Source organism: Gadus macrocephalus, chromosome 9 (assembly GCF_031168955.1).
Source record: "Gadus macrocephalus chromosome 9, ASM3116895v1".
Classification (NCBI taxonomy): domain Eukaryota; kingdom Metazoa; phylum Chordata; class Actinopteri; order Gadiformes; family Gadidae; genus Gadus; species Gadus macrocephalus.
In genome coordinates, this window is record NC_082390.1 from 17,812,817 (window position 1) to 17,827,841 (window position 15,025).

The 15,025-nt window shown below is 46.1% G+C and overlaps 1 protein-coding gene across 1 annotated transcript in view; it reads right to left on the reverse strand.

Annotated features, from left to right (window-relative positions):
- Positions 1-497: 497 nt before the first annotated feature.
- Positions 498-15,025, reverse strand: part of sema4ba (sema domain, immunoglobulin domain (Ig), transmembrane domain (TM) and short cytoplasmic domain, (semaphorin) 4Ba) — a 19,614-nt gene continuing 5,086 nt past the window's right edge. Inside the window, exons 2-14 of the mRNA XM_060061266.1 lie at positions 11,012-11,172; positions 10,583-10,645; positions 10,149-10,247; positions 8,816-8,927; positions 8,470-8,586; positions 7,964-8,121; positions 6,337-6,518; positions 5,635-5,785; positions 5,095-5,305; positions 4,870-4,985; positions 4,335-4,492; positions 4,135-4,226; positions 498-3,882 (exon numbers count right to left, since the gene is read on the reverse strand). Of these exons, the coding sequence (XP_059917249.1) occupies positions 3,056-3,882; positions 4,135-4,226; positions 4,335-4,492; positions 4,870-4,985; positions 5,095-5,305; positions 5,635-5,785; positions 6,337-6,518; positions 7,964-8,121; positions 8,470-8,586; positions 8,816-8,927; positions 10,149-10,247; positions 10,583-10,645; positions 11,012-11,172 (2,447 nt within the window). The 3' untranslated portion in view covers positions 498-3,055. The remainder of the gene's footprint in view (positions 3,883-4,134; positions 4,227-4,334; positions 4,493-4,869; positions 4,986-5,094; positions 5,306-5,634; positions 5,786-6,336; positions 6,519-7,963; positions 8,122-8,469; positions 8,587-8,815; positions 8,928-10,148; positions 10,248-10,582; positions 10,646-11,011; positions 11,173-15,025) is intronic.

Genomic DNA, 15,025 nt, shown 5'->3' on the forward strand with positions numbered 1-15,025 from the left:
GCCTGCGTTCGCAGGTGAAAATACAACCCTATAATATATATTGCAGGTTATGCTCAACAAATTTACGCAAGTATTTTATATCGTTTTTACTGGTGCATTTTAAGTTGTTTTTTTTATGATTGAGAAGAATTCAGATACCTAATATCAATACCTTATCTCATTAAAACAAATGAACTCCACCTGCTATCCACATAATGCGCATATGTGTTGTTGACCATAGGTTGGACGCTCTGTGCTGAAACTAAATGATGCCGCGATGTGATGATGACGATGAAACACGTCATTGCGTTTCATAGTAGCGTATGACCATGCGTACGCCGATGGCCATATGTATTCAACAAGCTTGAGATATCTTACTATTAGGAAGCTATGGTCGCCCAGAGCCATTTGCTGATCTCTTTGTGGTACAGCTCTGTGGTAGCCTATTTCAAACGCAGTTCTGGTCAGTTGCCACAAGGGGGAACTGATGAGAACACAATAAGGAAATTAAACATATATATAGCAATTTAATCTTTATTTGAAAAATTAAAATAAAGTGCTTTTATATACAGTACAATAAAAAATAAAAACAAACAGCAGTGATGTATATTACAAAAATACAATTCACAATATTTTTTTTACATTGGCAGCTGAATTTACAATACTTTTTTCTTTTTTTTCTTTTTACATCAAAAACATTTCTTATAATACATTTTGACCAATCTGAGCAATTTGCACAGGCACAAACAGAAAGCTTGGCTAGTGGTCATATACGAGAAAGTAGGCAATGATACTGCAAAAACGCTGGCTTTCAGAGTGCCTATGTTAGAAACTATGAAGGCAGATTCGTTTTATTTTTTTAAAAGCACTACTGTACATCTTTGACTAAATAACTAACATTTATTGTTCTGTTCTTGGCAACATTATTATTGTTCCAATGACAACCACTACAGTAAAGCTGCCATGTATTATTATTAATCATATTATTCATTAATACTCATGTATTATCATCGTAATTATTATTTGTAACAGTCTTTCAAAAGTACATGTGTTTTTGTTGTTGATGTTGTGTTTCAGTCATAACATGTCCCATCATTGAAAGCTGTACAATTTGTTTTTGCTTTTACGCAAACTCAATTTCATTGATTGTGTTATACTTCAAAATAAAGCCAGTGGTTATTTTCCTGTGCTACACTTCAAAGAATTCAACCCCTGCCCTGACGAACCAACTGTAAAAAACACAACGCAAATCCTTTTCAACATTGTTCAAAATATCAATTTTCTGCCGTGCTTTGGCCAATCATGTCAGAACGTGATTCTGCAGCCGTTAGAGTATCTAGTATCTATGCCCATGGTGCTGATTTAATCGTTTTTGTATTTCAGGAGGCACATATTATGATTATTACATTTGACTTAAAGGCATCACACAATTTCCCATAGGCAGGTTTGGTGCCAAATTGAAAACCCAGCCAAACTAAGGCTCATTTGAAAGTATGTGCAAAATCAATGCATTACATTTTTCAAAATAACTTTTTTGTATAATTGAATATGTTGTTGTTTTTGTAAAATAAAATAAAACAATAACTAATGTAATCTTTAATAATACTCAACAGTATGTGACTGGTCTTTGGAGTAATGAATAACACATTGAACATGATTACCATAATGATAACAAAGGATGTGTTAGGCTGAATTCAAACATTGTGACAGAGAATAGCGTTTTTTATCACTAAAAGTAGGAAAAAACTTGTATCTATGAACTATTATTTTCTTTAAGGCAGTAGATTTATTTGCTGTTGTTTTAATGATGCCTGGATTTTCATTGTCATTGTACCTGTCATTCTAGAAATTCTTAGTGACTGAAGTGTTCCAGCAAAACAATTATCTATGAACCCACATCTTTACTATCATCATATAATCTTCCTCAAACATTTAAAACATTATAATGACCAGCGCTCTGTGTGTGTCTGTGTCTGTGTCTGTGTCTGTGTCTGTGTCTGTGTGTGTGTGTGTGTGTGTGTGTGTGTGTGTGTGAGGGGGGGGGGGGGGGGGGGGGGGCATCAACATTCCTCTATACAACTCCCATGTGCTTGCAGTCTCAAGGTGAGGTTCACCCCACTTCACATTGTTTACTTTGCATAGTCTGCCTGTTTGGTGAACAACAGCATAATACCTGGAATGGGGTTATTCCCTTTCTCACATTATTGAAGGAAAAGCTTGACCAAAATCACCGGCATTTTACATACCTATACAAACAACACTATGAAGCCAAATGTATAGAAGTCCAAATTTTCCAATATTTTTTTCTTTGTTGGAAATATCCTCAAATTGTTAAGCAACTCATGGAGAAAAATGCCCCATTCTTTCTTAACATGTGCTCATTTGTGCTTTCTTTCTTATCAGAACAAATGGTCCCTTGATTTATATCAAAGAGAAAGCGATGACATACCATACCTGCACAGGTATGTAAAGAAATGTGTTTTTTCTCTTCATAAAACTCCAGGCAAAAGTGTTTTTGTGGATTGTGTGTATTGAACTCCCGAAGGGTTCATGGTGAACAGCTCCTGTGAAATACAGGATCTTAATGGGCTCTGGGTCTTTTGAAGGTCTTTTCAAAGCTCCAACACTCATCTGTCCTTTCAAAGCATTACAAGAGGTTGATTTGGACGGACATGTAATGCTAAGAACTGTTAGAAATCCAAGAAGGATCGCGTAGGACAGCCTCCTCTCTGTATTCACATCGCTGTTTGAGGGTTGTGGAAATGCTTCACAAGTCTGGAGGCAAACCCGCATGTGAGTGCATTTGAAAAAAATAAGCATTTGTGTAAAAGTAACAAAAGGAAATGTGTATGGATCACAGAAACAAACTCAGGAGACAAAAAGTGCAAAAGGTTGTGTTATAAAAATGACGGCCGTGTGGAGTTTGAAGCTATTCAGTGTCCTGTTCTGTTCTCTAGGGTGTGCTTGTCGTTTTTTCCCCGCAAGTGCTCGCAAAAAGTCTCCTTTCTGTTTGGGGCTCACCGGGTCGGTCACTGCACACGCAAGGGTGCGCCCCGCGTTAAATCCGCATCGAACCTCACACAATGGAGTCTTTGATCTCGGAGCCCAGCCTGACGCGCGGCCGAGGGCTGATGGGAGACACCGCCACGTGGCTCTCCTTCACGTTCAGGGGCCTGCTCTCCGACTCCGAGAAGCTCTTGCTGTTCTCCGGGGAGGAGCACTCGTGCTGCGGCGTGCTGCAGATGTAGTTGTCGTTGAGCGTGTGGTAGCCCTTGTGGTCCGGCGCGGCCACGGCCGCCGGCGAGCTGCCGTTGAGCGGCAGGCTCTCGGTGGGCTTCCCTGCGACCCTCTGCGGCGGCGGCGGCGGCAGCATCTTCTTCTTCTTCTGCTGCATGGCGGGACACTCGCCCTCCTTCAGCATGGACTTCATGCGGTCGCGGTTCCTGTACACCACGAACAGGGAGAACACGAGCAGGGAGAAGGCCAGCAGGGCGCACACCACGATCAGCTCGTTCCAGTAGGTCTTGGTGCTCTGCAGCGAGCGGCTCTCCCCCTGCACGACCACCGTCTCCCCGCGGGGCGGCGCCGAGGTCACGGGCCGGCCCGCTGCCGGCGGCGGCGGCGGCGGCGGCTGCGGCGTGGTGTTCTCCCGCTTGGCCTCGCCGCGCACGCAGTAGTTAGCCAGCAGCTGCTTGAAGCCCTCCTCCACCGACCAGCAGACGTAGGTGTCCTGGCGGTCGGCCTGCGCCACCACCACCAGCCCGCCCTCCGGGCTGGGGTAGTGGAAGTGGCCCGCCGTCTCGCCGTGCTCCCAGCGCCGCTGGGCCAGGTTTGAGCGCAGCTTGCAGGGCAGCACCTTGAAGGTGTTGGCCGGGATGATGATCGCCTGGCAGGGGGTCGCCTCTTTGGACAGGGGGGGGGGGGGATCAGAAAACATTACAAATAAGAACCTTTCACTGTCTTTTAATTCAAAGAAATGACTAGAACCGATTTTGAAAAAGATTCAGCTCGACTAGAATGTGCGATGCTTGAGATTATAACTCAACAAACTGAAGTGATGAGGTCATTGGTAGTTTTCATGTCATTTAATTCACGTGAATGAATGTTAACACAAAGATAAAAGCTAGATGCCAGAGTGACAGGGTCCCAGCTTACGTGTCGGCGGAGGTCTAGCAAACCGCGGGCTGGGCACGCTCCTGTTGCAAATGGCCGACGTGTCGGCGTCATCCACATCCTGCTGCCAAACACTGAACACACACACACAGACATTGCAGTCAACAAGCTCCCCAAAGTATAGCCGACTGAGCTCAGAGAGCCCATCTAATATTCTCTGTTCATCATAAAGCCACACACACCTGCCGGGGGGCACCTGTCTGATGTCCATGCACTGCCTCCCGGTCCACGCGCAGTAAGGGTCCCTGGAGAGGACACACTCTCCACAGCTTTGGTAGTTGGAGCAGTTGGCCACCGGCACCTCCACCAGGCCAGACAACGTGGACACATAGAGCAGGCCCTGTTGGGGGGGGGGGGGTCACAGGAGTTATCGTCGTATTAGTTATTGGTCACAAGTCTTTACCCGCGTCCCTCACTCAGCGGCAGATGGATGACATTTTCTCCGAATCGAGCGTCTATTTCATTTCCCACAAGTCATACAACACAAGAGCAATAGAGAGGACTGGATCCAGGAACCATTTAAGCTCAGCTTAGCGGCTCCCCTTAGAGGGCCTGTAACCATAATGTAATCATAACAGCTCCCGTTGAAGCCGCTCCTCCCAAGGAACCTCTAAACAGATATTGAGGTATTTATGGCAAGACTCCTGCAATTAGGTATTTCACTGAGATCCTCACTACTCCCAGATAAACACAGAAACAAACCAAACTCGACCCTACCTTTTCAGAGTCCAGTTCGATGTGCTGCACTGGTTGTCCGTCAGGGAAGATCACCATCTCCTCAATGATGTACATCTTGTTGTTGATGTTGATCGCTTTGTGAAGCCTCCCATCGTCTGATAAAAAAGAAAAAACATTATCAGCATATTGAGCATTGTCGGTGAAGCTGTTTGACATGACGACATGGCGCATTACACTGGATCAGCGGACAGACACGAGGATTACCTGTGCCGATGAACAGCACATCGTAGGCCTTAGGAACGGCCTGGAACTGGTGCACGGCGATCTGCGTGTAGCGCACGTTGCGCTTGAGCAGGAGGGGCTGGCTGCGGATCACGCTGTCCATCAGGAAGTGGTCCTTCACGAAGTTCAGCACCTTGTCCGGCATGTGCAGCGAGGACGGGATGTCCTGCTCCCTGGCTCCGTTGGTGATGCACTACAAAAGCAAACACATTGGAAACTAACCAATTGGAATACCCAACAGCCAATCAGAGAGAGATGCTGCCTCTCAACCTTCCTGTATGAGTCCCCTTTCTCTGCGTGTGGTGATGTTGTGTGATGTATTTCAAATGAAGGAAAGCTGATAGGAAATTAAAGAGGGGGGGAGAGGGGCAGATGCAGTGATGTGTTTCAACCGAGACCCTGGGTGAAGCAAGCTTGCACACATTTTCCTCAGTCCCCAACAGCCATGCTGCTGTTCGCTGGCCTTGACAGATACTCTGTCGTTGAGTGTGTTTAGTCAGGGAGGTGTACACGGGAACTCACGGCTCCTGGGCGCGGCTCCGGGACCGGGTGATTGTACGTGTACCACTGCTGCGTGTCTCGGTTGACCTCGCGGTAACGCCCGCTGAAAGCCTTCTCCACCTGGTCCATTGTGAAGGAACATACCGCCGAGCTCCCAGACGCCCCTTTATACCTGAGGAGACACGGAGCAGTCTGTAAGAGGCTGACTGCATCCACGCAGAGGTCTGGGTACAGTACGCTGGATACACATTTGAGCCGGCCTACAAACCAGAAACATAAGTCAGAGGAGCGTATTTACAAAAGAGTCATTTGGCAGACACTTCAAGCCGAAGTGACGTACAGTGGATTGATTAAGATAGCTGTGGTCAAACAGCAGGTAGGGGCTAGGCTACTGGCAGAAGGAGGCCTACAGGTAGACTTCAGATATTGGGGTTTGAATATAGTTCAGCTGGGAGTCTTAGTCTGCAATTTATGTGGCCGGAAATAAAAAATCATGCAACAATATTCCAACCTCAAAACGTTGCTTTGCCCATTGGATTATGGGTCATCACAAGGGATAAAGGAGAACATTTCATGCACTGACCCCGTAACCACCAGACTACCATCTGTTGCCATTCGGATAATAAATAGCAATCTACGAGGATCGTATTGACATATCTGAGACAGGGGCTTTTCAATGGACAGCCACTGATAGGTGATGTTTAAAGGGAACAGCCTAGTCACCATTGAGACGTGAAGACTCCATAGAAGACCGTGTTCCTCCAGTCTTCGGGGTGCGGCGTCAACACAAACATGTCCTGGATGATGTTGAAGGGGAAGCCGTCGTCAGGCAGGGAGCACAACAGTTGGGCCTTGAGGAAGGTGGTCCACTTCTTCTGCAGGACCCTCTCGCCTCCTTTGTCACCCTGCAAAATGAATGGAATAAGATCAGAAACTAGCAGTTCAACCCGCTGACCACTAGGTGGAGCCACTCTATAGAGGGTGACCAGTCTGACCGAAAATGAGGGCGAGCCATCACAGATGCTGACCTAAGCCCTGCAGTCCCTGCTTCAAGTGGGTTCTTTACTTTGGTGATGTTTAATTCACAACACTTCCTCTCTGCTGTCGTTCCGGCTGGCTGGCTCACTGAGGAATCGCTTCCACGCTTGAAAGAAAACGTGGCATTTTCTATGCTTTTGTTTTCACTATAAGTGGTCCGAAACCAACAACCGTATGCTGCACTGGGACCTGGAGCTGTTTGGATTCTTTTAATTGAGAGGCATTAACCTCTCGGAGCGAAGCCATTCTGAGCCCAATCAAGTGTGCCAGACACAAAGATATTCCCTGAGGTTTTGGCCTTCTAGGTCATGAAAACAATACGCATCATTGAGACTGGCTATAGGGAGAAAATGAACAAGAAGAAAATAACAACTATAGGAACATTGGGGCGGGCACACGCTTCTACTTTCAAAGGGAGGAGGGGCATTGCTCTCGAGCTATTCCCCTTCACTGACCAATGATTTGTTCATGTTTATTTGGAACCTTGACATTTACGATGACCTTCATCTGCTGCCTGGGAACGCGTTGCCCCGGACTCATTTGGATTGAACACTCCTGGTAGGAAATGTAAACAATCTGGGAGGAGGAAACCCAAAGCACACACCCGGCCCAGAAAGTGATACCATGTGAGGTCTCATGTAAACGGTGTAAATTATGCAACACAATGAGTAATGGGGCAGAGTCGAGGTTCGGTGAAGATGGATTAAAAAAGTACCAGTATCTCTTTCAGTTTTTGCACAAGAATGAACATGGAAGAGCGTGTCTAGTTGTTCAACCGAGTTGTCTCCCACACTATTAACTGGAAGGAAATCACAATAGATCATCTTCCCACTCCCACTACTAGTGGATAAACCACGGATGGTCCATCTTGTGTTTGTGCTGGTGATGTCATACGAAGCATGTATGATTGGTCAGCCCCTGAGTCATATCAGGAGCTTTTCTTCAGCGGTCATATCGCCTGAAACACACTAGAAATGTGAGGAGAAGACCGCGGAGAGGAGCGCACAAACAAAGGGAAACGCAGCAAAAGAAGGAATGTTGTTCCAGCACAGGCTCCTGCGTCATCGCCGATGACTCTGAACTCCGTCCACCCCAGACCAAGAACAGCGCAGCATTCCAACCCAAGTAAACGCAGATGGATGCAGTTGCACCACGACTCCACTGATTGGATATTAAGCAAGAGTCGACCATGCCAGAGCGGCTGTGAGGGGGGGAGAGAGGGGGGAGGGGGGGGGGGGGGGTTGGAGAGAGAGAGGAGGCCTGGTGAGCCGGACAGCGTTCCCACTCTCCCGGTGTCGGAGGTTCTGCTCACCTTGCAGACGCGGGCGATGCGTGACACGATGGTGTTGTCGAAGAAGTCGAACTCCTTCCCGGCCTCGCTGAAGAAGAAGTAGATCTTGTCGTCGTCCCCGACTGGGTTGCCCTTGGGGAGGCTCTCTTGTATGTAGGCGGAGCCCACGAAAGAGGGCTCTAGAAGAAGGAAAACATAGAAGAAGAAAAGAGCCGGGGTGAACATGCCGTCAGCCATGATAGTTCCCGCATCCAGCAGCGATAAAATCCCCTTTACTCCCTGTGACTTCAACATCCAGCAGCAAGGGTTAAGGGAGTCAAAGAGGGGTGGCATGGAGTCTAACCTGTCAGAGCTGCCTCAAAACCCCGTTAGGAGTACTGTATTATACTTAGTCCATACCTTGTTTTGTTCTTTTCAAAACAATATAATTGGAGGATGTTTCCCCGGATCATTAGGGGAGTTCACTCTTATTTGTGACTGCACTATGGAATAAAACGTCAACCGTAAAAGAAGCACAATGACCTTACCTTGGAGCCAATTTAATGAATTTTCAGTTTTAAGTGCAGTTCCATGGCCGAGGCTCTTGTAAATAATAGGTTCATTTCCTTGGAAATTACTGACTGTCCCGGCATATAGCTCTCCATCTGAAACAAAAAACACAGAACTAAATAAACCAGGGCAATGACTTGGTTTGCCGCCGCAGTGTGGGCGTTGTACACGGCAGTGAAACCTAAAGACCCAATTTATAGCATTTGGAACCAGCTGCAGCCAATGAACTCCCTGGTAGCCACAGTGGGCCATTTAGGTAAGTGTGTTAACAAAACTTTGGGGGCAGATTTACTGTGACAGAGTAACGAGCGCCGGGAGACCTACCGGCCATGATGGCGGTGGATTTGTATTCAGGGTTGAAAGGGCAGCGGCTGCGCCCGTCTTCTGTGACAATCTCTCCGCCAGAGCCTCTCACCAGAGAGAAGTCTGTAGCGTTCTGGAAAACAAACACACACAAACACACAAACACACATGCGTTAGGATTTAAACATAAAGACACAGATATGGCCGACAGACAGGGCCACCTGTATGCACACACACACACACACACACTCAGGCAAAAATATACACACACACTCAAGCACATATGCACACCACGATACATACACATACACACTTACAAAAACAAATGCACAAACACACACCCACATACGTTAGCATTTAAACATGATGTCAAAGATATGCCTGACAGACGGGCCGATGTGTACGCACACACACACACACACACACACACACACACACAGGCAAAACTATACACAAACACTCAAGCCGACATGCACGCCGGGATACATACACATACACAGCAACTCATGCACATACACACACACACACACACACACACACACACACACACACACACACACACACACACACACACACACACACACACACAGACAGACAGGTGCGCACACACATAAACACACATAGAGATATGTGCACACGTGGATGCTCAAACCCTCACACATATAAACACACACAGCAGGTCTGTCTGAAAGTACAGGTCTATGGCAGAGACCACATGAACTGTGCTGCTGGATGGTCAGAGAATCCCTGCAGCCAAGCCCCAAATGAGTGGATAGCGGTCGACTCAAGGACAGGTCATACCTTTGTGTTTATAGAGGATTGTGGTATGGGTAATCAAATGTTTGGAAGAATGAGGGGAGGTTGTTTCTTTGGAAACCTTGACTATACTTTTGGAACTTTAAAGTTGTTTTGCAACCATCTGTGTGTTTGTTTTTTAAGGTTGGACTCATGTTGATTTAAGGTCTGTCAAGATAGTGGTTGCTGGTCGTCAAAAGTTTAAAGATTCCTCTGCAATTGTACGACTTATGTTGTATAGAGTGATTTAGCAGACTCTTTATCCAAAGCAACTTACATTGAATTCCTATACATCATTAAGGAGCAGATTGGGGTCAGGCGTCTAGCTCTAGGATGCCTAAGGTAGACTTTGGCCATTGGGATTTGAACCCAGAACCATCGCCTTGTGGTCAAAACCCCTAACCACTAGAGAGATTGTCGTGCTGTGTTTAGTATTTCACAACACCGATGTGATTGCCAACTGAGGAGACAGACCAGAGTCGTAATGGACTTGAGGCAGAAACAAACAATAAAGGGTCAGCACGACTGTTATAGATGACTGGTTCCAGTAAAAACTCACTATGTATGCACAGGTAGGGCTGAAGGCATATGTCCCACACACGTACAGATGAGTGCTGTTATAACGCAGTAAAATCTTGATGTAGTTGAAACAATCCTTCTGTTTTTGGAAAGACAAAAGAGAGCAGGGATTTTACAATGGTAAAACATAGCAGAACAGGAGAGACTCCTTGAAGTACATTTCTAGAGCACAAACCTCTTATTCATTTCAATGAATGAGTTCAAATGGTTTCGAAAAGTTCCCTTAGAAACACTGCTGAAACAATCCGCACACTGTGTTATGAATTATTACCGACGCGAACCCTCTTTGACTAGTTTAACAGAAATGTACAGGTCTAACTGGAAACGTCCATGGTTTGATTCTAAAAACAGAGAGCCTACATCTGGAATTCATCCACTGCATTGTGGACTGTTCCTGCACTAGACGATTCTCACCTGCAAGTCCTTTCCTTTGAAACTGCACTCATCTCGCTTGCTTGCCGGAGTGTTCCATGTAATCTGTGGAAAATACAGTGATTGTTAGGCATGATATAAATAGTGTATCTCCAATTATGTCATAGCTCGCGCCCTATTTTTTTCTTTGCACATTAACCACCAAGGAAATGATCCACTTCATGCATTTCTTCTGATAACGATGTAAATACAAATATTGGATTAGGTTAATTAAAGTAACATTTATGATGCATTTATAGATGCATTGTGTATTTGGGTGTAAAGAGATATATATATATATATATATATATATATATATATATATATATATATATATATATACATATACATATAACGTACAACCATTTGCATTTGAACTGTCATTTGTTCACTATCTGTGCTGATCCATTATGTGAATCATGGAGGACTTACATTCCTCTGCAGCCTGGGAGTGGTGATGTCAGCGAGGTCCAGAGCAAACAGGGCCTCCCGCGCTCCCAGGTACAGCATGTTGTCCTCCTTGCTGAGCAGCAGAGAGGTGAAGTTCAGCAGCCCTGGGACTGAGAAGTGTCTGGTCGTCCTCTCCTTCGCATCTGGGAGAGGGAGGAGGTGGAGCAGAGGAACGTCGAAACACACGGTTTATAGGGTGATCGGGAGGGAAACCAACAGATGGTGTGTAACTGTTGTGTGCGTGCGTCAGACGACAAAGTAGGCCGAAAGGGTTAGCATGTGTGTGAGTCTTCGTATTGACGATAAACAGGCATGAAGCCACTGCTCATGCTGCACACTGTGTGACCCGAACAAGGAGGGACAAAAGACTCAAATTGCACTCTAACCAAGTCTTGTTAATCATACCCTAAACTGCACTAAGACAACACAAACCCAACATCTGTTGTTGCTTAAGAACGTATTGAGATTGATTATTTGGATTGCGTGTGGTGCGTGCACATTAGGCTACGTGACCTCTGACCTGATAGGGCCTCTCACCCTATCAACGAAACGTTTGACCTCCCCCCTTGGGGGAGAACGCGCGTCGCAACAGCAGCAAAGGTCCCTCGGCGCGGTTAAATCTGTCCCTCAGTCCGCCGAGCAGGCTTCATCACCTGCACCGCTTGACGCAAACCAAGAACCCCACAGGAGCTGCTCTCTCTCTCTCTCTCCCTCTATCTGTGTCTACCTCTCTCGCTCTCTCTCTCTCTCTCTCTCACTGTGTCATTAGAGGATGAATGTAGTGTTGGGGCATGCCCCTTTTTCCTTCCTCCCTCTCTCTCGTGCTCTCTTTCTCTCTCTCTCTCTGAATCTTGTGTAAAGTGATTTACACTGGAGGCACAAGGAGGGAGCTACACTATCACACATTAGACCCACAATTACACTCACACTCATTTGAACAAGAGATTTTCTGGCAGATATCCAGCCTCTGAATGTAGAGGTGGTAGTCGTATTTTGGTAAATGCCTCTACGGTAGGCTATTGGGTTTTAAAAGTGACTCAGACGATAGACCATGGTTAACCGCACCTTCTTGTTGCAGTGATCAGAGTATGCAAACAAGATGCAAAGAGGGATCAGGGCTGAACTGCCACGAGCCGTACAGACATGATGAGGCTGCTGCTGCACGTTTTGAATAAGAAGCTGCAGGCAAGAATGCACGTTTCCTGAAAACACTTATTTCAAAACCACCACCTCTTTAAAGGTTAATCCATATCTGTTGAACATTTACACTGGTACCAGGAAAAGGAAAGGTAGATGATTGTAGCTGATGTAGCTGATGTAGCTGCCGTAAAGACAACACCCCCTCTCCCCTTATCCTTCTTTCTCAATCAATATACACAACCTTGGTTCGGTGGGGGCAACTTAAAGTGCCTCCTCCTGCTTTGCCTCGCCTGGTAATTAACATTTAAGTTTAAACTCACCTTGGAGTGTTTCAACTCCAAGGCGAAGTTGGTGGAGGTTTGCCTTTTCCTGTCATAAATGTACCACAGATATTTATGGATTAAGATTTATCAAGGGGACTTTATCAAGGGTTGACCTTCAAGCGTTGACCTTACACAGTAAAAGCAGTTGGATTAATCAGACAGACAAACAAGAAACTTGTGTTTCAGTAACAGGAACAAAAAAAAATAAAAAAAATAAAAGAATGGAAAACATGGATTCAATGCATCCATGCATTAAATAGGGCGCATAAATGTATGTTCTAGTCCGGGGGCCACTTCTCACACTAACATGCTGCTGGTTTCTAGACCAAGCCCATGGCTGCTTCCCCATCCCTTTGTATCCAGGACGAACCACATCCCTCCCACACACGTTATGCTCCTCTATTGTTGCTGACCACCTGAAGAGACGCACTGTGGTGTGAGGGACTGTCACCGAGCAGGGCCAGGACAGAGCAGGGCCAGGACAGAGCAGGGCCAGGACAGAGCCCTCTGTGGCGGTGGAACGGGAGGCCAGGCTCTGTGGTGTTGGGGCCACAGTGGAAGGGTGCTACAGAGGCCAGCCAAGACCTCAGCATGCAGGTTTATCCATACACGGAAATCAATCCAAACCAATTGAACATCCAATAGATAGAATGGGCTGAGCGTAACAACGTTTCTATGCATGCAGAGCTTTGTTTTTGTTTCAGCGATGATTCCACTGTCAGGAATTATTGATTGCTGGGTGATCTGACACCACAATGGTGGTTGCTTAATACCAAATTAGCCAATCCATGGCTTGACACTGTGGCCATTCACACACGTCCAAGCACTCATGTGTTACAGCAGTGTTTCACCAGCGGTTCACCCTGTCACCCGTCACGGCCCTCAGTCTGATGATCCCCCCAGTCTGACCCCTTAGAGGGGCAGCAGTGTGTGACTCAGAGCTCCTCTTGGGGTTTGTCCTCAAGGGGCCACCGTCTGAGCATGCTTCTTGAACAGAGCATGCATTAACACACACACACTGGGCTTGGCAGCTGTAAGCAATGTGAGATCATTACCATCATTATGGAATTAAATGTCATTTCTAGCAAATGACACTGCTTAATGGATTGCAACGCTTTTTCCGGCACCGCCACGCTAATCAAATTTTGGGGTGCGACATGAATTACTCGTAGCTCTGGGTGAATCCAGAGAAGTTTGTTATTCTACTGGACTTCCAACTGGTTCCAATATAGCTTGCAGTGGTTATTTGAAAGCCTGGGATAGCCCCCTTTAAAGGGCAATCGGGTAGTAGTCTGGTTTCAGTGTGGAGATCTGCCAAGCTTGTGATGTAGAGAAACTGACATGGGTAACATTGGGAACCCCCTTTTAAGGAGGCAGCAACCTTTCACAGCATTTACTGCTGGGCATTCTGGGAATGTAGCGATACAAACATTTGTACATTTACGTAAAGAATATCCTCCTTCATAATAACAATGGGTTCCTTAAACAGAATGCAGTGCCCTTTTAGTCCACTGATGTTGCTATAGCATGGGGAGCCTGTGAGAAAGCTCGCCAGCGACTGACCTGGAAAAAGATCAACCTCCCTTTATTGAGCTCAAGGACAAACTATAGAATCGCAGTGGGTCCTCTTTAAGGGAGGGCTGGCCTGGTCTGTGGCCCACATTGATGTCTTTCTCCGTCAAAATCGCGCCGCGCCCCTTGGGGGAACCCATGTGTGGATGTTTATTCCAAAAGCTTCAAAGAAGAATACATATCATTCATAGAATAGAATATAATTGGCTTTCGGTCAAGCTGAAGAAGAACGCCAAAAATAAACAAGATTCGACATTCAATTATAAATATACAACCTGTCAGAGTTACGTATCTAATGTGTGAACTAAGGTTCGAGATACGAGACTACACTACTAATGCTAACTTTGTTCTTCAGCATTGACACTGTGTTGGTTGATTGCCATGTTGTTGCGTTGTCGTGGATACATCCAGCGTCTGAAGGACAGGTGCTGCTCAGCATCTGGCAGACTGAGACAAACGGCCGATCGGGCTAATTCACCAGGAGTTCGTTAGGCACGCTGCGAGCCTGCTGTTTGTGTTGTTAGCTTCTGGGGCTACATCTTGTTAGCGGCATATTAACTCCACTTGTATCTTCACGCAGACCTCACGGTGGTGGGGAAAATGCTGGCAATTCAGAAATACCAGCTTCGGTAAACAGTCGGGCTGGGAGGTTTTAGTGAGAGTCGATCCACATGAAAACCCCTGTGGAAAGCCTTGAAACCCAGAGCAAGAAATAAGACTGCAGACTCGGTATTAAGATGACAGGGTCGTATAATATGCTTGATGGAAGGAATTCATAGGGACGTAGCATTGAATCTAAGTGTTATTTTGAGAAAGGATTAGTTTCCAAAAGCCGTTAACCAAGAAATGTACCATTGAGTTTATTCGCCAAAGAAAAATTGGGTTCCTATGAGTGAAAAATTGACTGCTGCTCTGTACCAACTATACCTACTGGTCAGCAAACAAGACAGAGGTGTAAGCA